This window comes from Pyrgilauda ruficollis, unplaced genomic scaffold (genome assembly GCF_017590135.1).
Source record: "Pyrgilauda ruficollis isolate IOZ18807 unplaced genomic scaffold, ASM1759013v1 scaffold7, whole genome shotgun sequence".
Lineage (NCBI taxonomy): Eukaryota > Metazoa > Chordata > Aves > Passeriformes > Passeridae > Pyrgilauda > Pyrgilauda ruficollis.
In genome coordinates this window covers 10,488,548-10,512,688 of record NW_024528821.1, presented here as the reverse complement: position 1 = coordinate 10,512,688, position 24,141 = coordinate 10,488,548, and the positions used below count along the sequence as shown (strand labels likewise).

The window sequence follows — 24,141 nt, the reverse complement described above, 5'->3', positions numbered from 1 at the left end:
AGTGCACAAACTGAACCAAAAGTTCTGAGCAGTGGAGGGCTGAGCCAGCAGGAAGGTACTTGAAAGTGCATCAGTGCTAATAAAGCAGCAGGATGCAGGGAGAGCCCTGTGCAATTTGAAGGAATGAGGCCCTGCACAGAAGCTGTGTAGTCCTGTCAGTGCAGCAGGGTGACAAAGCTGCTTGCTCTGGGGACCGTGCAGTGGTAATTAACTTATGTGTGGCACTATGGAGCACCTGAGCTGATCTCTCAGGAGGGCAGTGCTCTGTGCTGCATGAACACATACCTCAGACAGAACAAGGATGAGGATGTCTCTGCAATTCTTTGCACAGTATCTTTACAAATCTTGAAACTTTTTGCCAGGCAAACTGCTTGTGAAGCCACCTGATCTCAAACAACCAAAGTCATAGTTCTGTTCCCAGGAAGAAATACAGTGATATACTGTTTTAAATGTAATACATTAACAGTTAATTAAAGTAAATCCTTGTTAATTGTCTGATGTCAGTTACCAGGTAGTTATTTGAGCTGTATCTGAAACCAGCCTCTTCCAGTTACAAAAATCAATCTGACTTTCAAAGTACAAAGTATCAAACACAGCTATGCAGTAAACCAGCCTTACACTGGAGAAGTCGGTGACTTCAGATACAGTCACTAATGAGAAACCAGTTCATTAGCATTTTCATAGGAGAGGTGAGATTACATCAGATTACGCACTAGAGGTGACCCACTGTCTGCAGTGATCCAGGGTTTTTTTAATGTATTCTCCTGTCTACTGCTCTTACTTAAAAATGGTGAAATGATCATTTATCTCATAATCTACCTTGCCTTTTTCAATATGGCAGAAGCTCTTTTATCTTGCCACTGTGTTTTCTATGAAATGCAAACCTAAACAAAATATTTGCAAAGATCTAGCTCAGCTCATGGGGAGGAGAATGTGAGAAAGTTTGTGCTCCCTGCATGGCCCAGTTATTTAATATCAAAATTTGCTGATTTTCATATTCATTCCTCTGCTACTGACTAGACCCTAATACAGCTGTAAAGCCAGGTGACCCTCTGTATCTCCCAAGATGTTGCACAGTTACTCCTCTAATGGACACCATTCTGCTTCATGTACAGGGGATGGAGAATTATCATGGGAACATTCTGATGGAGACATATTTCGGCAGCCAGCCAACAGGGAAGCTGTAAGTGGGACCTACAGTTTAAAGACATACTTTCTTGCTCTGCTGTGCATGGCAGTACATTGGGAAAAAAGAGAAAAGGATGATAATGGGTCTGAATACCTACTGCCTCATTCTGGGTTCTGTGAATCTAGCCCAAAACAGGTTTCTTTCACTCACCCTGAATTCATGAACAATGCTGAATTAGAGCAAGAGCTCCTGAAGTCTCTGGATTTGTTTTTTTCTGTATATGCTCTGCAAGAATAAAATTTGACAGTATGTTTGCTATGCAAGAATTGCTCTTAAATAGTAATTGCAAATACTTGCTTCCCAGTTCACATACAAACATATATATTTACTACAGGGCTTTACTGTCTTTGGTGGTAAAAGTATCCATTAACAACTTACTGCTCAAGAGATTATTTTTGTAACAGCATTTGGAGAGAATCTGAAGGGCTTTTAAGCATTAGGTGCACTTCTTAAATACATGAACCAGCCGATCTTTGGGTGAGTGGGAAGAATCATGTCTATAAAATAAGGGCTGTAATATGAAACCTTGAGGTTCATGGGCATTTTGGAAAATAATTCTCTGAAAAGAAGCAGTGGTTTTGCTCTAGAAAACATGCTATGCAATACTACACCTACTTTTAGTCCAGCAGTACTTGTTCCCTACTCGTACCCCTTGTTCATTGGAATGAGACATTGACTCTCCTGCTCTCTTTCTGTCTCCAGAGACATTCATATCATCGCTCCCATTACGACCTGTCAGCCAGCTCTGCCAGGCAGCCAGTCAACATGCCACGATTTGCCAGTGCCAGGAGTAACCGTGGAGTCCTACCAGACCCCCAGCAGGCCTCCGGAACAATCGTACAAATCGTCATCAACAACAAGCACAGGCACGGACGAGGTAAAGACAAGCACTTCTTCCACTATTGCTCTGGATCAGGAATCAGTCACCTAGAGCTCAAAAGGCCTCTCAAAATATACAGCAGAATCTTGAAAATTCTCACTGGTATTGAGAAATCCTATGCAAATCAGGGAGGCAAAAGGAACAATCTCTTGAGGATATGGAATTCCTTCTTGACTGAGATCAGGTCTGCCTACACGTACAACATTGCATTTCCCTCTGTAAAAGCAGTGTTGCTCTCTGAGTTACTCTGTGGGATTGTGCCCCATAATTCTGAGAGCTCATGTGGTGGCTGCCAGTGCTTTGTGCCACAAAGGACACCACAATGCCTTTAGATTCATTAACTTGTTCACACTGTATCTTATCCTGGAGGAAATTGTTTGTGGCTATTTTCTTTACACTCTCCTATTTTGAAATTTTTATAGCTGCAAACAGCTTATATTTCAACTGCCCTGCAAATCTCAGACCATAAAGCTCTGCCACAGTATTAGTTTTTCTTAGAGGCAGTAGTTTTCTGTCTCTAAGACTTAGCAAATTATTCTCATGAAAGACAGTCTCATGTCTCCCCCACCTTAAACAAGTTTCCTGAGACAGTGGGATACAAGGGATGATCTCCGTCCCCTGTGACTAACACAACAGGCAGAGTAGGCAATTAGCCTGTACTGGATGCCTGAGCTGTAGAGAGGCAAATTTAACCAATGTAATGATTCTCACTATAAAGAATCTTTTAGTACCTTCTGCTAATAGAATATAGGACATGCTACATTTTGGGGACAGCAGAATTTTAAGCCCATGGGGCAAACCATATTCAAGTCATATTCCTCATGTACTACAGGAAGGACAAAAATAAAGGGAAAATACCAGTTCACCAGTTAGTGGGACAGCAGGTTTCATACAGTAAAAAGGGTGGAATGCTCAGTTCCCACAGGGGGTGTACCTCTGTGAACAGAGGTCTGCAGTAACAGGCCTAGGAAGCTATAAAAGAAATAGCTGTAAAAACACATGCTCAGAAGAGCATCTATCCATAAATACCAGTCAGCATACTTAGAAACTACCTCAAAGAGTTAAAATCCCTTGTATTAGGGCCAACTAATCTTTTAAGGTATTAACTAACAGAAGGAATGTTGGCTATAGGATCTTTATTATCCACCTGAACAAGCATGAAAAAGCATTCAGATCATGCCAGTGTTTTATGGTGAATCTAGGAGCAGGAATCTCCACACAGTGCAATATCTTTGACATGTAATTTGCACATGAAGACATCATCAAAGCAGTTTCTAACTGACTTGTTTCAGCAAATAAAGGACATAAAGACGAGCAGCATATTTCTGGATGCAGTATAACTTCAGACACTCGCTGCCTGGAGAGTGTCTGAGAGATCCCCATGATGGAAACAGGAATGCTGACCATGTGTTTTCTTTTGTTCCTGTGCAATTAACAAGTGTTTTAGTAATTAATGCACATGTCCCTTGAGACACATTTCAACAAGTTAAAGAACAAACTCACAACTCTTCTGACGTGCAAATACTGTGTGGTTGTGTGGATACAGATTTCTCATTCTGAGCATGAAGAGCAGTAAAAACAGGATAACTAGAAGTTATTTGCCAGTATTTGGCTTCTACTAGAGTCTTCATCTCCTGCCTCAGAGTATTTATTTAATTGTTCTGTGTCAAAAAAACCTTAAAAGACAGAGAGTATGTATCCATACAATGTCATGTATTATCCCTTCTGTCAGGGAGAACTCAGGAAGTATTTATGTCCGTAAAGGATCTGGAGAACTCTAGCTGGGGGAAAAGAAGTCCATGGAAGCATACAAATTAGCAATATTATGCTATTTAAGCATGTAAGAAGCCTGCTGAGCGGCTGAGTACTTACCAGTTTTTTAATTTATAATTTCTTTCTCACATGTTCTTAGTATGCATATAAAACTTTACTTTTATTTGAGAAACAAAACTGTTTCCTATCTCTAAAAAAACCCCATGTCTTAAAAAAAAGAGTTAAAAAGTAACAAATTACTAACCAAATGATAGCATAAGCTCATGAAAGACATTGCAAAAAACACTCTTCATAAATCTCAGTAACTCACTTTATATAAAATATATAAACCAGTTGGTTACATCTGTTACCAGTTAGATATAAATTAGAGATTACAGATAAAATTTAAATTGCTTTTGAAAGTTACAGGCAAAATAGGAACATATTTTACAAATAAAAATGATGGCATATTAGAAGAATTGGAAATATTTACAACATATCCCAGCTTCACTTTTGTTGCTTTTAGAAATCATGCAGTGCCCTTTCTTTCACCTTGTTAGGATTAGTTTGCATTTTTCTTTGTGTTTATAAAATATTTAAAAAGAAAGAAGTAGGATTTATAGGACAAATGGAAACATGGTGTAAAGTGATTTAATTCCCATCAACTGCTGGGTGACCCAAAGTGGCTTCTACCAGGCATGGATTTTTCCACTCTCTTTGTGTCAGCTGTATTTCTCTGACTCCCAGGGGCTCTGATGAATAAATATTCTGAAGTTCTTAGAAGCTTTTGGAATGAAATTTCAGTCCCTAATGAATCTTTTGAAGTTTTCTTGTAATTCCAAAAGCCAAATGAATTTATATACCTATCAACATACATATTTCCACAAAGGAATTAAACTTCATTTTGCAAGTATTCTGTGCTTTGTTCTGTGTGCTGCGTAGCAGAACTCTCATGTACAAGCAATAAAAGGCCCAGGTATCACTAATCCAGCCAGCTGATAGCATTGCTCTCACTGCAAAGGCCGTGTTCAGCAAATGGCTGGAGCTGTGCAGATGACTCAGTGGCAAATGACATGAACCTCTCATCTCCAAATTTAATTCAAATGCAGGTAAAACCATTGTAGCAGGCTGTGTCCTGTGTGTGGACTGAGAATACAAGGGGAAGAAGTGAGTTTTCTAAGCTGGTTAATGCATAACTGAAATGCATGAACTGGGGGGCAGCTAGTCAGACACTTGACCTTCACTGTTTTCCTCGAAACCTAATGGACATCAGCATCAGCAGAGTTGGTATCAAGGAAAAACTGCTCAGAAAAGGGTGATCCTGGGCTCAGACTCATTTTAAATAAAGGAACTACAAGTTAAAATTAAAAAGCAGAGGAACAGGCCTGAGATGCTGTACAGATGATGTATGGAAACACTACTTTAAACAATGTGCATGAATCAAATGAATATTTACAGACAGGTAGCAAATGAACATACCTTTTCCACTTGAACATTTTCTTCTTTTTCTTTTCTTCTGTAGTTTGTGTTTCAAATGGCAAAACATACTCGCATGGTGAATCTTGGCATCCCAATCTCCGGGCCTTTGGAGTCGTAGAGTGTGTGTTGTGCACCTGCAACATCACCAAACAAGAATGTAAGAAAATTCACTGTCCAGAACAATATCCCTGCAAATACCCTCAGAAAGTAGAAGGAAAATGCTGTAAAGTCTGTCCAGGTAAAACAAAGTTGATCACAGACCACCTTTTTGCTGTGCATGTTAAAGGGCTTGGCTCAAGCCTCCTGATCACAAGCTCTGATGTGAACAGCAGCAGCTGTGCCATGTTCCAGCGTGTGTGCAGAGGCCTCAGCGAGACAGGCACAGCCACCTCTCCTCTTGCTGCTGCTCCTCACACAGGGGACATGCTGCTGGCACATGTCCTTAGCAGTCACTGCCTTTCTCTCTGCTGTTAACACAACTTCCTGATGCTCATTTCCAAAGAGAGTATTACAGAAATGTATACAGAAAGTTCATTACTGCCAAAAGACTCCCATCCTTCCCCCACCACAGTGCCAAAAGAACCTTCAAATATTTTCTAGCTTGTAAAATCCACATGGAGATAACATCATTTCTGCTTTTTAAAATGTACCAGAAGGATTCATAACTCTGATTGGTGTCAGTTACATAACTTAATCCTTAAAATAAATACTAACTTATCACAGATTTAGCATTGTGTCTGTGCTGCACTAATGATAAAACTTATTAGACATTACTAAAGTAAATGCTTACAGCTAGTGAAAAATCTCCTAAAAGGATTCTGCTGATGGTTTGCCAAATGAAAAACATGTTTCATGTAATACAAAAGGTAAAGACCTGTCCAGTTCCTTTATGTGCCTTTAAACAGTTTCCCTATGTACCCATTTATGTGTTTGTTTGACGATGCACTGGGCAAGAATGATCTGAGGAAACGAGTTGCTCAGCCACATGGAGAAACATTTGTAGAATGCACACTTCCCATCTCCTGCTGTCTTGCTTACTGGGAAAAAACCACGAGGCAGTGGCAGTAGGCAGGCAGGAGGTGTGTATCTAGGTCTTTTGGATACTTGTGAAGCAGAGATCCACAGATTTCATTGGAAGAACAGCCAACAAAGCCTGGCTAACAGGCTTCAATAGAAAAATTAATGGCAAAAAGGAGGTTACTGCCTTGTTTTTTGAGATCCTATGTACCCATTTTTATGAAACATGAACCTTTTTCTGCAGTCTGTCTTGTACATATGGAGATGTAATAATTGTTAGGTGTTTCCACAAAACGTGGTCCGAGTCTCTTAAGTTGCATCATCTCTCTTATATTCCTGCCCAACTTTCAATTGCAAACAGAATAATTTTATGCTCTACAACTTTACCAGGTGGGCAAGAGATAATGTGTGCTGTGGCTGGCTCAGGCTTGCACTGGCCACGTGGCTGCTGCCAAGCAAAATGCAAACCTCATAGAATCTTTTCCTCAGAAAAACATTAATTTGGGTCTCTTCACTCTAACCAATCACCAATTTTCATTTAGTTCTTTTACTACCCTGATATTTCGCATAATTTCAAATAAACCCCATAATTTCAAATATGCTTGAAAAGTAGACAACAGGTTCAAAACTTGTGAGGAGTCTCCTAGACCACATTGTTGTACACAGCTCATTCCCTTAGGAAACTGTATTACAAGTATAAATACTGTCTTGCCACCATGGACAGGCTACCAGAATCTGGCAGAACACTGTTAAGTGTCTGTGTTAACAGCTGGAGATGGATTTGTGTGACCATACAAATGAACATTCTACTTTCAAACTAACGATTCTTGGCTATTGATGCCAAGTAAGTTCTGGAGGACTTGATTATAGCTGTAGTATGTGCTCTGTCCTTTTTGTTTTTTAAACAGAAGATGTGCCAAGTCAAACCTTTGACAACAAAGATTACTTCTGTGGGAAAGAGACATTTCCTGTCTATGAATCCATTTCCACAGAGGAAGGAGAAACCATCAGGAAAATTGCAATTGAGATTGAAAAGCCACCTCAAATAGAAATACATGTGTGGACAATTAGAAAAGGTGAGTTGAGCAAGTTCTTTCTTTAAACACTGTATCATCTTCCATTAAAATCCCAGGACAGTTCACAGATCCAAGCATTTTGAGACTGCTGTTCTTTTGGCTCTTTAGGATATCACTATTACAGCCACTTCCAACATACTCAAGTTTTTCTGTACAGAACTCATTAGCAACACACAAAGCTGTAGTTCTGCTAACTCCTTTTCTCCCTTCTTTGGGAGCAAAAGTACAATAACAAACAGGTTTTCAGATTACTCTGTGTAATTTATTGCAGATAAATGGGTAGTAGGGTTTGAAACAAGTGCCTGGAGGCTCTTACTTAGGATGGACCAAAGAGCTTTCCATTGAAATTGGTCTGCCCTGTCTGCCATAGTGATGATACACCCATGATGGTACATATAGGATATGGGCAAAAAATGTGTTAAGGATGGAAACAATATCTTTTACTAGACTAACTGGTAAAATCAGAACAAAATAGAGAAGCATTCAGAAGCCCAAGCACTACTGCAAATTGTAAACTTTCAGTGTCATAACAATTATCTCCAACCTCTTAAAAATCATCTCATCATCTCTATCTACTTTAAGCAAAAAATACATGATCCTCATAGGAAACCCTCTCACAGTGCACCCTTTTGCATGAAAATGATACATCTCTAGATGCTTTAAAGGAGAAAGCCAAGGCCAAAGTGGGAGCAGAAAAGAAATCACAGAACATTGGGTGTTACACAATTACCCTTTGTGTTAAAAAGCCACAAAGCCTAATAATGATGTGACAGTCATGTTGCCTGCTGGCTGAAAATGGTATCTGACTGCAGAATTATGCTGTTTTTCTCCAAGACACTGGAACTTTTGGCTTCTCTTGTAATCTTACATTTACTCATTTACTAATTAGGAAGGATTCAACTGTTTTGGAAAAGAATTGGCTAATTCTCACACCCCTCACAAACTCACTGCAATCCCAGTTTCACAGGAGGATTTACAGGAGAATAGCAAAAAAACAGAGGGATGGAGAAACAGAATTAAAAAGGAATAGACTGAAAATTTTACAAAAAGGCAGGACAGCACTCCAGGTTTATAACAGTTGGCACATTTCCAATAACATGCACTTCTCATTTCTTTGCGGAAGGGATTCTGCATCACTTCTATGTTGAAAAAGTGTCCAAGAGAGAATTTGAAGGACTTCCTTACTTCAAGCTGATAACAAGGACAACCCTTAGTAAGTAAAATTCTGACTTAATGAGGTTTCTACTCTCCATGTAATCATAGCCATGAAAAACATTCTCTGTTACTCATCTCAGTCAAATGGATATACTGAATTTTCCTCTAGTACATGATCACAATATTAGATAAGCTGAGATTTAAGTAATTAAAATACAGCAATTTAAAATATAGATACATATGACAGTCGTTCATGTACATGCTTAGTCTCTTGTGTTTTGATAAAGTACAATATAGGATCTTTTCTGCCCATGCTAGTGTGAGTCTGAAATATGACTAATGTCAGCACAGCTGCAGAATTTGGATTTATTTATGTAACATGTCAAGTTACCCCAGTGTTTTAGAAAGTAATTTAGAAGGGAAAAAAAATCAGATCTTTTTAAAGGGGTTCTACATGTACTTATGTTTTATTTGAAAGATTACTTTCCTATGTTCTTAACAACACCTTCATTATTAAAATGTGTTTAATGAAAGGACATGTATTACTTTTATCACTCTTGATTCAATTTGGTTTTTGTATTTCATCCAGTTTGGGATTGTGACAGTAGTTAACAATTGCTAATTCAGCTAATTTGTTAACTGAATAGAATATAGACATTTTTAATTCCTAGTTCTTTCGTATTACAACTTGAAATTTTTTTCTATCACTTTTTTCCTAGTTAAAAAGTCTTTTTCCCAGAAATAATGTATTTTTAATTGTTACAGACCTACTGAGATACAGATATGTTTACATATTAAAAATTCCCTAGTTTTTTGCTGTCAGCCTTCCATAAGCTTGTCATTGCTATCTGCAATGTATTCTAGTAGCCAGTAGTATTGTAGTTACCAGGACAGCATGCATTTCTATTACCACCATCATACATGTGTAGAAATATTATTTTCCATCACACTTTGTATTAGGCACAGGTAGGAGGAGTTCACAGCACATGAAACATTTAGCTGTGTTGCTTCTCAGCTTTTAAATACTTTGGTTTACCAGGGAATCCAGTGTCATAAAATGGTTGAATAAACAGAGCCAACTTACAGGACTACTTAATTAAAGAAAATAGTAATAATCTGATACATATTTTTTTTAATCAAAGTTATTTTGCATGGAATATGTTACATGGTTGTAAGATGCTTCAAATATTTTCCATGGGAGGATTGGACATTCCCTCTTTGACCACTGTGAATCAGTTGATTTGCAGAGTGCTTGTAAATGTCTTCAAAGTCCCTGTGCCCTTTTCTAATTCAATATCTGTCTCCTTTGTGTTTTTGTTTTCAGACCAGTGGAAAATATTTAGCGAGGGAGAAGCTCAGATCAGCCAAATGTGTGAAAGCAGAGTGTGCAGGACTGAGCTCGAGGATTTGGTAAAGGTTTTGTACCTTGAAAAGTCTGAAAAGGGTCACTGTTAAGGGAGACAGCACTGGAGGGAAAAACACAAGAAAACTTCTGAAAACTTGGATCTGCAGCTGGACTGCAGGCTTATTTTGCTTAAGTCAGCAGTTGCCCTAAACCCCAAAACTATAATGCAGTAATTATTCACATCATGCACAGCAAATTTGCTGCTTTATGTGTAGTGGTCTGTGTCAACTGTTCAAATATCTCCTCCAAAAGACTAGAAGGCTCTGTGTTACTGGTGGGGGAAGGAGAAAGAAAGACTGTGCTTTCCTAGACTTGCATTTCTTTACAAGTCAAAAAGAGAAAACAGAACATTTTTCCTATTATTATTTGGCAAGTTATTCAAACTAATGAAAAGAAGGACACCTAATAAATGTGCAGGACCTATGGAGAGCATTATGTCCTGTCCTGAATTTATACCATTTCTGGTGTTGAAATGACTCATGGATTTCTTGTAGTAGTGGAGGAAAAATAGGAGTGATACAATATTCATGTTGGAGACATAAAAACCAGATTTGAACTAACAGACTCCTTAGCAGCCTTTCTTTGGGATGATGTCTTGTAGTTGAGCAAACAAAGCCCATAAACTGAACAGCAGGTGTTAGTGGCAATCAATATATTTTTATAGCAATTGGAGGAAGTGTTGGCTTTCAAGTGGTTTTCACTGTTTCTTTCACCCACTTCTCTAAAAGTGTTAGCTCCCTATCATAACCCTAATAACTTCATTCTTCTGGGCCCTATTTACACATGCTCTTGGCTGGTAAACCACCTTCTAAAGTGATGTGGCAGAAGGTGGTGAATTACTTGCAGTATTTTCAAAACACCTAAAACATTAAAACTCACGATTAATAATGCCTTAAAAGTTGTGACAGAACTTAATTTATTTGTTCTGATTTGTTACAAACATAATTTTAATTTTTCTGAGGGTGACCTCTCAAGTCTCATGTTTCAAGAACAGCTCTCTCCCATGACAAACAACAAACAGCTATGGGCTTGCAGAGCACAACAAGCAGCTGCTTATTGTGACAATTGTTATCTTCAGGAAAAAAACCTCAAATCTGAGAGATTCTGTTAAATTTGGTAGCACATGTACAGTGTGTTTAAGAGAGGTGACTTTCATCTGCAGAGTAATTGTAACAATTTGAAAACTGTTTTCACTAAAATCCCGCACTGCCCCATGGCTGCAGTATTGGAATAAATCCCAAGAAGCAAGTGACTCTGCCTGCTTTTGTTCCCATTTTCTACTCCACAAGCAGACAGGAACAGCACTGTTAAAACACCAGCTAGGAAACAAAGCTTTATGGAAATGGCCTGAGCCAGGGGCTGGGGCTTCACAGGGAGTGAAATCAACAGTGACAGCAAGGATTTTGAGGCTTGTCATTGTGCCAGTGACAGCACTCAAGGGTGTCCACATTCCTAAAGCGATGAAGTTGTGGGAGAGGCTGGTGCTGAATGCCAAAAGCCTGTTCAGGCAGAGCTTCACCATCGTGAGGGGACCCTTGGCTTGGGCAGCAGACCCTGGCAGTCTCCATCAGCAGAGCAGGCCTCAGGACCAGGCTTCTCCATGGCACCCAGGGCCTGGCTGTGCTGCCTGAGCCCCAGGAGGAGTGGGATGCAGGGCTTCTCAACAAAGATGAGCAAGTGAGGACAACAGACATGAAGGTGAAGGAAAGGCTGAAGGGAATTAGGAGAAAACATACAGGGTGATGTCAGGACCACCCTGCTGTCCCCAGGCCTGGACAGAGAGCAGATGAGATTTGGGCATACAGGCCATTTGAAAGTGCAGCAAGTTGAAATGCAGAAACACCTGGCTAAGAGAAATCCTCTATCACTGTTCATGAACACAGGAGAACGAAGTGAACTGTCCTGCCACCTTTCCAGGGGACTACAGCTTCCATAAGTCCTGTCCTGGTGTTGGAAAGGGGTGTAGCATATCTAAACAGAGGCCCTAAACCTCACTGCACCAGAGCTGCAGTGTAACTGTAGAAGAAGCAGTTTGGCATGAGAAGCACTGATTGCACATGGCAACTACTGGGTTGAAATGTACTGCAGGACTGTAAAATTTTATTATAAATCTTTAGGAAGAGGTTCTGAGGAATTGTAGTGTTCTGGTGAGAAGACCAGCAGTTGATTTCTCACCTAACAAGCATCGTCTGTTTGTAGCAGTAGATGGTGGCAAAAGACTAAGTGGAAAGTGTACAGTGTTTGTAATTTTTTTTTTATGAGGAAGACAACCTGCTTTTTTGGATTTGTGACAGGACTGGTGGAATTCAGATTGTGTATTTATTTTATAATAAACACTTAAGAAAAGCAAAAAACAATCATAAGCATCATTTAGTAAAATGCATTGTTGCGTTTTTCCGGTTTCTGATCACTAAAGACAAAAAAATACACAGTGTCATGTTTTGCATTCTCCTAATGAGATGTATGTCTGTTACAGTACTTATTTATGTACATGTTGTATCACTTTGACCTGGTTTGATAAATTAATAAACTCTGAAGTTGATAATAAAATCAGATGGTTTGCATAGGGTGCTGTTTGTTCAAGATGTTTGGTTTCAGCTTCCTGTTTGCAGGTGGCTGCTGCCACCTCAGAGAAAGTCTGAAGCCATGTGCCCAGCTGGGTGCAGTGCATGGCTGCCTGCTGTGAAATCAATACTGAGATATGGAAGAGTCAGACTAGAAAATACTCAATTTAATTTCGCTTTCACCTACCCAGCAAGATTAAAACATTAACATCCATATATGGAAAACAACCTAAGAAGAAATCAAGCATTGCCAACTGAGAGAACAGTACAGGATTTACTGCTTTCTGAGCAAAACATATTCTGAAGCTCAGAATAATTGGGAGCATGTTGATGGAATCAATCTGTGCTAATGCCTAAAAATGAGATGGTTTTCAGAAACATAAGGGAAAAAAACCGTAACTCATACATGGCTAGCACTGTTAACTAAAATGGAGAATATCAGCCTTGGCAAAGATGAGTGTTCAAAGTAAACCACTTTGAATCAGTAGTTACATCAATTCTGAAATCCAGAATATCTCTGGAAATGTCTAATGAAACTCATTATTTCATCACACCCTGTATATTCATTTTGGCCACTTTTAGAAGAAGTCTGTTAGGAGAATCCATGTTTCCATGAGAACACACTCTAGACACATGGGCCTGCTCTGCTCCCCTAACTCCATCAGGGGAGTTACCTTCCTACTAGCTGAAGACTGAAAGTCATCAACTGTCAGGGTTGCACCGCTGCATCCCCATTGAATGTATTCTCTTGATTTCATAACATCCAAATGCTTTTTAGCAGCACACTAAATTTTATTGCTCACTTCACTCCTATCCCTTTCTTATGTAACAGGATCATCTGTGGCTCCACATGACTCCACAGTTCAGGAGGGGCTGGGTATGGAGGCAGGACCCCTATTCACTGCTGTGTTCTTCTGAATACTTTGAAATATACCCACACAAGTACAAGAGAAACAATGTGTCAGCCTAACAAACACTGTCCTCTTCCTACACTGTTCATTTAAAAAAAGGTCAAAGCATTTCACAATTCAGATGATGACTCCTTCCAAAATAATTGATAGCACATGAAGTATTTGCGTAATGTTGGTGTGCTCTAGTGCCTATTGTGTTATCCATCTAAGATAAAAGCCAAGATTTTAGTGATTTATTGAGGGAGGGGTGAAAATTGACAAAGTTAATCCTTATTTCCATTTATTGCTTTTGTTAGAGGTTTAAAAAATGTCTTCATCTTTTGATCTGAGGTTTTGGACTGTTTTACTTTTTGGGTAAAGTATGTCTGCAGCTACATGAGTATATGAGTATGAACCCACAACCCTCCCTTCTCACATAACACCAGCCCAACCGTGAGCAAGAATGCAAAGCATCCAAAGCAAAAACAAGTAATTGATCTTAACCCTGCAAAACTGTTTTTAATGTAGGCACACTGGATGATAGTTCATTCAGTAAATGCAGTGAGCCTGATTGCACTACCACTTAAAGTAAAAACTCCCAGTCTGTCCTCAAGTGACCTCAGCTCAAGAGACAGAGACAGTACATCACACTAAGCATAACATGTAGCTAACTACTACAAACAGCACCCATAGCTAGTTATCTCTCCACCAAGATCAAATCTATCTCCTATAGATTTACATTCCTCTTTCTCTCTGCTTTGTTCCAGGATCACACCATCCCAAAATCATGCGTGTTTAAGCCACAAAAAATTAAAACTGTATTCTATTCCCACTGATGGAAACAGCAAAAAATCCCAATCTCTTTTAAAAGGGGTCATACAGATACATACTGCACTGGCATTAAACGAATTGTGGTGTACTCTAGAAATTCACATGTACCAAAGGTACATTTTGTACTTTTGACAGGTTCCCAATCACTTCATGTTCCCTTAGACAGAACTGTTGCTCTAGCCTGGCTCTCCCCAGCTCAGTTCTCTCCTCTTCCAACAGCTAGGATGGGACAATGAATTTGAGTTCTAATTATAGAGGTATAAATAGAAGTCTAGTGATGCTTAAGGTTTATGTACTGGGGTATTTCTGTTCCACATCTCTAAAAGGGAAGAGCCAGACTTCCCAGTTAACACATCAAGTTTGACATTAACATGGCATTTATTTTAATTTCCTGTACTGAAGCGTTGGGCAGTGTGGCCAGCTTTTATGCTGCTAAATGCAGTTTGTGGTAGCTGCAGCTCAATAGAGACTGAAATAGTTTCTACACAAACTTTTATTAGTGTACTTAGGGTGGAATGGGGAGTGTTATAGAAACATTAAACAAGAAAAGTGAGCTCTTGGGCCAGCTTTTTCCTTAGTGAAATAAAAAGGCATTATTTAGAAGTATTTATAGTTATGGCTGCATAACTATCCATAACCTAATAGACAACAGTCACCAACTAATCAATCTTCACAAAGGTCTTTCTAGAAAAAGGAAGATTAGACTTTAAATGTGGTTATTTAGTTAACCAAAAAAATATTCTTAGAGACACATCTACTACTCCAAATAATGATATGTTCCAGAAAGCTGAGTTTTCATATCTGAGATAATGTTTTCAATTCGGTACTATTAGAAAATATTTCCTTGCTTTGAGTGCCATATTATAAATCCACATAAGCTAAGTCTTACAAAATCTTTGGGTTTAGATCTAGCTAGGCAGTGGCGTTGTTTCAAAAATGGTCCAATGACAACATTAAAAAGCATTAGAGGATGTTTACAATCAGAACTGATTATCCACTAAGTTTAACTTCATTTATATTAATGCAAACCAGGTGTAAAATTATGCAACCAAATCCTACCAGTAGCCCTTCTCACTCACTTCACACTATGTAAATTATGATAAGAAAGTAAAAAAAACCCCAAAAACAATAAAAAAGAGTGATTTTGAGCTTCAGCAAATGTGCCAGAATTCTGGAAATAAAACCCTGGCTGCTGTTTTGTTTGAAAGACTAAGTTTATAAATTATGGATTGTTTCCACAAACAAAACTAAAAAAAATAAAAAAAAAAAAAAAAAAAAAAAAAAAAGCAGGTTTTTCTTATTAATTTGGCCTACAGTCTCTTTTATTTTGCAATCATAAGCAACTGAAAGATTCTATTGATAAAAATGGTCAAAGCCCACAGAGACTTAAGAACTTACACCAGCTTTTCCCACCCTGATTTTTCTTCTTACTTCAAAGTCAGATGTCTTTTAGAGACCTTTACAAACTGATGAGTCCCTGCTGAAGAGACTAGGCTCTTCCCATGACATCAGCCTGTAACAAGCTCCCAATGCCTTTATAGTCTGCATGTGTTGGGAATTATTTACCCCATCTAAATGATGTCCATGATGAGATCACTCTTATTAAGACAAAACTATCGTAACCACTGTGCTCATGATGATTGCAGCTCACATTAGTGCACTGAGTGTCTAGGAAAATATACTTTTCAAGCAAGAAGTTAAGCAAACCCTAGAGAAACTGAGGAGCACAGAAACTCTTGACAGCTGCAAAACTGCATTTGAATACTGAACACTGCAAACTGCAGGTCTTTTTCCTGGCCTCTCCACCAAGCAGTGTATTTCTTAAGAAACTTTTTTTTTTACTATGATTAAAATATTGAAAGGAGCTTCTGCTAGAGCAGTAGCTCTAGAATAAAGCTCCAGCAAAATCTATCTGCTGGAAGACTTTCAAAGCCAAGAATTCATTAACAGGCAAATGAGGTTTCCAATTCTTAGATTACACTGCTCAAATATAACAGAAACTCACTGCCTGCCACTGTTCCCTTAAAATACATTTCTCCATAAATCCACATAATAGTCTCTGAAGGTTTTTGTGAAATTCGAGTAGAAAAAGATACACCAAGTAGTATTTCAAAGGAAATTATTAGATCAAATTCTGTGCAAATCTGTCTATTTGCACATTAGAGGGACATCTGACTCAACAAAAGAAGGAGTACTTCAATCTGGACAGAAGGCACAAAAAATTAGGGAAAAGATGATATTTTCTGTTATAAGTGTAAAGGAGAAAGACTTTTCTCATCTTCTTGTTCTTATTTTAAATTGCAGTTTTCAGAGACATTGCAAATCATTAATTGCTACTCCTGCTGAACAACTTGTGAAATCGTAATAGATTTCCAAACAGAGGTTCCCAGGGGACTGCTTAGCCCAGAGGATTAGTAAGGAGAGTAGAGCAATTATCACTCTGAGTTTTACTTCAGGGCAGTGGGCTGAGCCCAGTAGACTTTTATTTTCATCTCAGAAATCACATCCAAAGACCTTGCTTGTAAAACAAGATCGCTCTGGTCTAGTACCTGAAAGGGAATCAAGGTGAACCCCAAGATCTCTTCTGGGACTGCCTCCATCAGCCTTAAAGCCACTGCTACTGTTCTATAATATGTTGCCTAACATATTTTAACAACAACAAAAAAAAAAATAGTCAAAAACTACAGACTGCTCCCTGGCATCAAAATAACCTGATTTCTATCAGGTGTCACCTCTCTACCAGCTTCCCTCCAGTCCCAGAGCTAGGAACACTATTCCACTGTGAAAAAATTCTGGTAAAAAAAGATTTTGTGACCCAAAAAAGCAAAAGATCCAAAATCTGCTTCCTAAGAACTTTTGGTGACCTTGCTTGGAGAAACTCTGTAAAATTCCATCTCTGCTGCCCGGGAACTCACAAAGGATCCTGGCCCATTTCTAAAAAAGCTTGTGAAAATTCAGTCTGCCCCTGCCAACAGCATAACTGTTATTGTCAGTAATTGCCATCTGAGAGAGAATCCCAAAAGAAAGTTGGCAATTAATCTTAGGAGAGCTCAGAATGATGTAATGTTTGACAATAAGCTTTTGACTTAAAACAGGTAGTCCAAGAAGTTGAAAGTGCATTCAAATAAAATATTTTATAGATCAAAGGGTTTTTCTTTCTGACAAACTTTCAGGTGCCTCATAAACTCTTCGATTTGAAGATTTGACTGCTGCATAAGAGATAGCAAACTTGGGGAGGAAATGAGAAACTTTGACATAACCCCTTCAAAATCAACTTTTAAGTTAAGTTAAAACAGATTTTGTGCTCTTTTTTCACCTTTAATTCTGCCCTATAAGCATACTTTGGATATGCTTAGATCTTTTTTCTCCATTATAAAATCTCAGTAACTCTTCACTGGAAACACATCATCTTCCACTATCCTAATACAACTTATTTTTCCAAAATAATAAAATAGGGTAAATTCAAGCTTAAGGTAGTGATGGAACTCTTTTGTGAAGTGAATAGGTGCTGTCTGTGCCAATACTGTCTGCTTAATCACAGCCTAACATTTTAATTATGTATATAGCTAAGGATTTGCTTGCATTGGCTTAATTATTCTGCATGATAATATGAACAAAGGGCCTCTGTTAAAGTAATCAACAAGAATTTTAGCTGGCTGAGTTTCCTCAAATGTTCCAAGAGCAATGAAAGATCTGATCATTAAGCATTTACTACCCCTGAGAGCTATTTTAAACCTGTTCCCTTCATATCACAGCTGGCCTCAAATTCTTTTTATCTGAAAGCCCTAGTGAGACAGAACAAAAGAATGTTTCTCATTTGGAGTGAGCTGTCTGTGTCATCTGTGTGATGTTCACTAGCAGGAGATGTCTATCTTAATGAGCTTTTGGCCAGGAACAGAGCTGCCACTTTCTAACTTTTGTCCAGTTCACAGGGCTCCTGATGCAGGGCGCGCTGGATGTGTTAGAATTGTAAATGAACCCCAGAAGTGCCCAAGGATCCCACAGTAACAATTAAGCAATAGTCCCTGCTCTCGGGGGCCTCTCCTGCCAGATAATTGACCCCCCAGATAATTGACCCCGACGGGAGCTATGCAGAGAACCCACGCTGAAGGTGAGGATGCAGAACAGAAGTGAAGGTTCATTATCTTTCAATGAAAGGGAAGTTAGCACCAACGGGAACTGGGTTTTAGAGGACCAAAGGGTTGAAACTATCACTTTTTGAAGGATTTACCATTAATTTCTCCTTTGCCCAAAAGGAGCTGACTGTTTTGAAATACATCCTATTTTAGTGGGTCCCAGGAATCAGATAAATGGTAGCCAAGTAAACACTCCGAGCCTACCCACATATATGGAAAAAGAGAGTCCAAGAATCCTAGAAAATTGTACAGAACAAGACACAATAATAGTAATGGCATGTCCTAGTTTAAAAGCTAAACATTCTGCCACTATAAAAGTTTTCCATGTAAAATCTGGAAGCACAGGAAGAAAACCAACAGTCAACGTATTACAACAGGAGAGGATCTCTGTGGTGCCCTTCAAGAGCTGAAGTCCGAGGACTTTCTGATCCTGCTTTCTTCTGTAAGTGTCCACCATCAGATCACACTGCCAGTCGCACAGAGCCTGCTCTCGCAGCGGTGACACACTACAGGAGCACGTGTCCGTGGCACGTGTGGAAGATTCAGCTCACCTGCCCCACCGAGATCAGGAACGGGGGAAAGAGAACTACAAAAGTAATCCAGTATCATGGTGGACATTCATGTAATTTCTATGTTGAGTTTTTATTCAAACATTAATTTACTCAATGAAACAGGAACCTTCTTATCAAAATATACCAAAATGTTTGTGATAAATTCAACAAGAATGACTTCAAGAAATTCTAAAAACCTGTTAACTTATTATATGAGAGGCAGATGCACCAGGGAATAGGGGGACTACTGCACTTGAAGGCAGCCCTGTGGAGCACGTTTCATCCATGTGACTTAGCAGAGGTTGTAGCACTATAGAATCCCCATGTGTCCTAGGGTGACTTTATGATGCTGGTATCCCCAGCTGTCTGTTTCTGCTGGATATTAAGTTCTGAACTTTTCAGACTGGTTCTGAGAGTGAAGGGGGGCAGAAGAAGCAAGCAGTTTGTCTGCAGAAACTGCACTTGCTCCCACACATTCCTGCTCCTGGACTGTGTTGTCTGCAGCACAGACAGCAGGACAGAGATCTCCTTAGCTTTTTGCTCCTCTCTTTTAGCTAGCTGAGGCAGAGAAGCTCCTCAGACTGTGGCTTTTCTTGTTCTTGGAACTGATCAGCCCTGCTCTGGACTGAAAACCCAGGAAAACACCAGGAGCTCACACCTGTGGGCCACCAGGGCCCGGGAGGTGGCATTTGCCAGTGCAGACTGATCAGATACGGAGTGAGCTGAGCTACACCTCACAAAAGGGACTTTCTGAATTTGCCATCTCTTCAGAACAGCAAGAGGATTTATTGTTTAATATTACTTATGTTTTATGCTTGTGAATACTTTGCTTGTTAAATGAAGAGGTTTTTTCCACTTTTCTCCAAGGAAATCTTTTCCTGAACCAGTTGGGGGAGGGGCTGCTTGAATCTGCTTTCTAGAGAGACACGTTTGGAAGTTTCCTCCCAAATTTGCCCTAAACCAGGACACCATGCCACCACTACAGCTAATTCAATCTCACATTCACTGTGGATCAATTTGATATTTCTCCTATTCAGTACAGATTACTCCTGAATCTGTGTTCTTGTTCGGCACTCAGCCTGTTGTGCGGCCCAGCAGCCTCAGCCCCATACCACTCACCCTCATTCCCTGCCCTATCACTCCTGCTAACAGGTCTTATCATTTTCCCTGGGTTTATCATTTCTCCTTGCTTTTCAGTTCCTCTGCCCCTCAGACTGCAATGTGCATTCCTTTTCAAACATCTTATTTATGCAGTTGACCATTTCAGTGCAAAGGCAGTGGTGATAGGTGGTCTTTTTGAATAAACTTGTGCCAAAAAGAATGAGCATAGCTGAAGGGAGAAAGCGTGGCGTCACATTGTATAGTGGGGAGACACCTGTCCCATAAGCCTGTCCTGCTGTTCAGGAAAGTGGCTCGAGGTGACAGTTATAGTTATATCGTTAAAAAGTTACATCATTAAATGAGGTGATAATAAATATGCATTTTTCAATTCCCACACAAAAAAGTCAAAGCCTTTCCAGAGCTGACTATTCCCAGCATCCTACTTGCTTCATCTATATTCTAGTCCAGTCCCGGAAGGTTTTCCCTTACCTAATCTGCATTTTTCCTCATTATTTTCTCCTTCCACAAATTCAATTAGTTTTGGCCACCAACTCAGAAATGGTAAAGGCTATAGGAGAACAGTGTGGGTTTTTTTACCTCATCTGATTGGCAAGGGCTGCTATTAAAAAGTCTGAAAAATAAAAGGAGAAATAAAATGAAGCAAAACAATGACTGAAACTCCTACAATGCACCTGTGGTTTTAGAGAGCTGGCTGTTCGTAAGTGGTTAGTCTGCTTTCCTCAAATCTGTCCTTTTGAGACAAGAACATTCACTCCTGATACGAGATAATTAAAAGGAAGGAAGCAAAATGATTACAGTTGTGCATATGGCAAATATGAGGGAAGGCTCTGTAATGGAAAAGAAAAGGTAAAGAAACTACCACAACAGTCTTGTGTCTTGCTGCACAGATATGGTGATTTACTTTGCAAATTCCTGAGCAGTTTCCTGTACAGCACTTTGTTGCTTGCTTTCATGCAAGCTGTGGTCTCAGCTCCCATGTTTGGCACAGTTCCTCTGTAGCATGAACCTGATTTCCAAACATACTTCCCCCACCACAGCCATTAGAGTGGACTATGAAATATTCACAGCCGCACACCTGGTCACAACAGAAAAAACTATTCCCTAAACTGTTTACAAATGCCAATATATATGGCACAGTAATGGCATGATGGCTTGTGGAGAAGGGCAGATATCTGCCAGTCATACCATAAGACCTACACTGGGCCAAGCCCCAGCTTTCACAGCTCACGTTTCACTGTTATCAAGCAGATAATACCCAGCACATGCTGAAAAAAAACAAACAAGACATCTCAAACGTCATTGTGGTTTCCAAAAATGCAAATGCCAGAATCCATCTGGATCATTGGATTTCATTTGGGGATCCAAAATTATCTATGGAGCTCTGTAAACATCAGAACATCACCAGAAAATGCACAGATAAATATTTTCTCATACCATCCCTTTCTCTGGCTTGCAAATTTAAAAAAAAAATTTGGCTAATGGAAGAATTTTCCCACTGAAGTTATTTTTGTGTGATTTACAATCATTTATTAATCCTGGCATCTGAGAATACAGCTCTGTGTTAGACATGTTCTTAGATACTAGATACATACAGCTCTGTATTAAATATGTTATTAGATTTTCATTTGGAATCAATTACAGAATGAATCGCCTTTGATTTAGGAGGAAGAACAATCCCAGTTCTCTGTAGTGTGGATTTGCCTCAGTAAAAAGCAAAAGTCAGCAAGAGAATACCCAGGACAACAGGTATGGATGTGATGTAAGCATCTCACCACGTTGAAGTCAAACAGTTACCACCAGGAGCTATGTACACCCCGAGATCTGAACAAATCCGTGCCTTTCTCCTTCTTTGATTTAGAGAATAGCAGCAAATTCAAAATTAGTAAAAAAGAAAATCTCTTCTGCCAGCAGTCTTCAAAACCACTGTGGCAGGAGACCACACACAGGAATCCAGAGTGTTAAAAATAGATTAGAAACTTATGTGAATAAGAAAATCAGTATTTAAACTCCTAATCATTTTTATAATGTGACAGTGAGAAAGAAGAAAATCTGAACTGATTTCTGGCAGTATGAAGTGTTAGCATTCTGGCAGCAGTTTCCATACACAGATCTACCAAAATAGAAACAACTACCATTAAAACAGTTTTAAAAAAATAAACTTGCTTTCACTACAGATAATAACACTTCTCCCCACCCTGAAAAAACATCCTTTTATTTGTCAAGTCAGGAAAAAAGGTCATGATAGTTTTTATAAAATTTGGACAATTTTCAGCCCAGCTCCAATGACTAATGACAGCTGAGAGCCTTAAAGCTCTTAAAGTGTAGGAGGAAGGGAGAGCTCTGCACTGAGGGATTCATGCTTTCCTGTATGTTAATTTCTGTATTATTTCTATTTTACATGTTTATAAAAGAATTTATAAATGTAGATCTCCATTCCTTAATTTATGCCTGTTTTAAGAAAAGTTATATTTCTGTCTCTCCTGCCTGCCCTTCCAGTTCTCTCTTAATGCCTGATCCATCTATGTTCATTTCTGAAAAAGCCCCAACTGCAGTTTTCTGACAAGAAAAAAGAAAAAAAAATATTTTTGAGAAATATTATATTCATTCTGCCTTTCTCCACTTAGCTCTCTTTTCTTACTGCACTGGTTTTGGCTGGAGTAGAGTTAATTTTCTCCATAGTAGCTGGTATGAAGCTGTGGTTTGGATTTCTGCTGGAAACAATGTTGATAATTCAGGGATGTTTTCCTTATTGCTGCGCAGTGCTGACACACAGTCAAGGCCTTTTCTGTTCCACACCAGCAAGAGGCTGGGGGTGCACAAGGAGCTGGGAGGAGACAGGGCTGGGGCAGCAGCCCCCAGCAGCTGCAAGGGATATCCCAGACCAAACGGCACCATATAAACTGGGGGGAGAAGTAAGGGGGGTGAAACACACCCACACCTGAGCTGCCTTCTTGCGTGTAATGATTACAGACAAATGGACTCTGGGCAGCAATGACATGCAGAAACCAATTATTTGGAAGCCAACCATATACCAAAGTTTTGAACATATCTCCCAGTGCAAAATGCAGCCTCTTCTGATGGAGCGTGTTGAGTAGCACTAGACAGAAGCATTGCCTGCCATGCATATAAGCAGGATCCTTTCTGGCCAAATGGTTTTTTTCAGAGTTGTAAGATGGTGGCTACACAGTTTATTTATGGACTGTTGGAGTAGCTGTTTAATCTAGCTGTGAGATTCTACCAACAATTTCCTCCTAAGTGAGGAGAAGACGTCCATCAAGCATGGTTATATCCACTCCATCCCAGCATTAACAAAGCTCCAGAGCAGAGAAAGCCAGAACAATGTTCGCAGGAGTTTTGTCCTCCACTTTTAAACTGGGATCTGGTTGTATAGATTCAGTCACTTGGCAGAAATCTCAGAGTGCCTGTTCTTTAAAAAATAATGTTTCCCTGGTATCTAAAACTAGACACTCAAAGAATAAATAAATCTGCAGCACTAATATTCAACTTCCTAATTTCACTAGTAGCAGCTTTTGCAAGGATAATTTAATTCTTCTGTTTCATCTAGTATTGCAGCTTGTAAACTCCTTTGAGGATCCCTACCAGGAATTCATCAGCATGAAGGATATATACTTGGAAGATCATAATCAAGTCAATCAAGGGGAGAAATTCAAAAGCTTTGCCACTAAAGGAGTCAAACATAAAAGCCTCCCTGAGGGGGGTAGAGGTTTATGTACCATGCCTGGCCTATGTTAAGAAAATTAAAACTTGTTTCACAACATAAAAGAACCAAAGTGTCAAGTCACTAAAACCAGTTTCCAGTACAGATGCCTGTTTGAGACTGGTTTATGAGGGAAATACAAATTTATAATGCATTTAAAGAAACACAACTGACAAAAACGTAACTAAGGGATATATACAAGGCAGACAGCACATAACATAAATTGAACAAGGACAATTTAAAGGCAATTTAGCAGCCATCCATGTTGTTATAACGAAGAACACTTCTATTTATATCCATGGCAAACATCTTATTTTTTCAAAGGAAATGTTTGCAGAACAGATTCTTCTAAGCATCTGCCTAACATAAGAGTTGA

At 39.2% G+C, this 24,141-nt stretch overlaps 2 protein-coding genes across 2 annotated transcripts in view; one reads left to right on the top strand and one right to left on the bottom strand.

Annotated features, from left to right (window-relative positions):
- Window positions 1-5,415, bottom strand: part of LOC121363208 (serine/threonine-protein kinase PAK 3) — a 178,503-nt gene extending 173,088 nt beyond the window's left edge. Inside the window, exon 1 of the mRNA XM_041485346.1 lies at window positions 5,301-5,415. The gene's annotated coding sequence lies outside the window, so the exon portion shown is untranslated. The remainder of the gene's footprint in view (window positions 1-5,300) is intronic.
- The window catches only part of CHRDL1 (chordin like 1), a 38,515-nt gene extending 26,012 nt beyond the window's left edge, over window positions 1-12,503 (top strand). Inside the window, exons 7-12 of the mRNA XM_041485347.1 lie at window positions 1,116-1,183; window positions 1,892-2,066; window positions 5,344-5,538; window positions 7,226-7,393; window positions 8,517-8,606; window positions 9,873-12,503. Coding sequence (XP_041341281.1) covers window positions 1,116-1,183; window positions 1,892-2,066; window positions 5,344-5,538; window positions 7,226-7,393; window positions 8,517-8,606; window positions 9,873-10,003 — 827 coding nt within the window. The 3' untranslated portion in view covers window positions 10,004-12,503. The remainder of the gene's footprint in view (window positions 1-1,115; window positions 1,184-1,891; window positions 2,067-5,343; window positions 5,539-7,225; window positions 7,394-8,516; window positions 8,607-9,872) is intronic.
- Window positions 12,504-24,141: the final 11,638 nt, after the last annotated feature.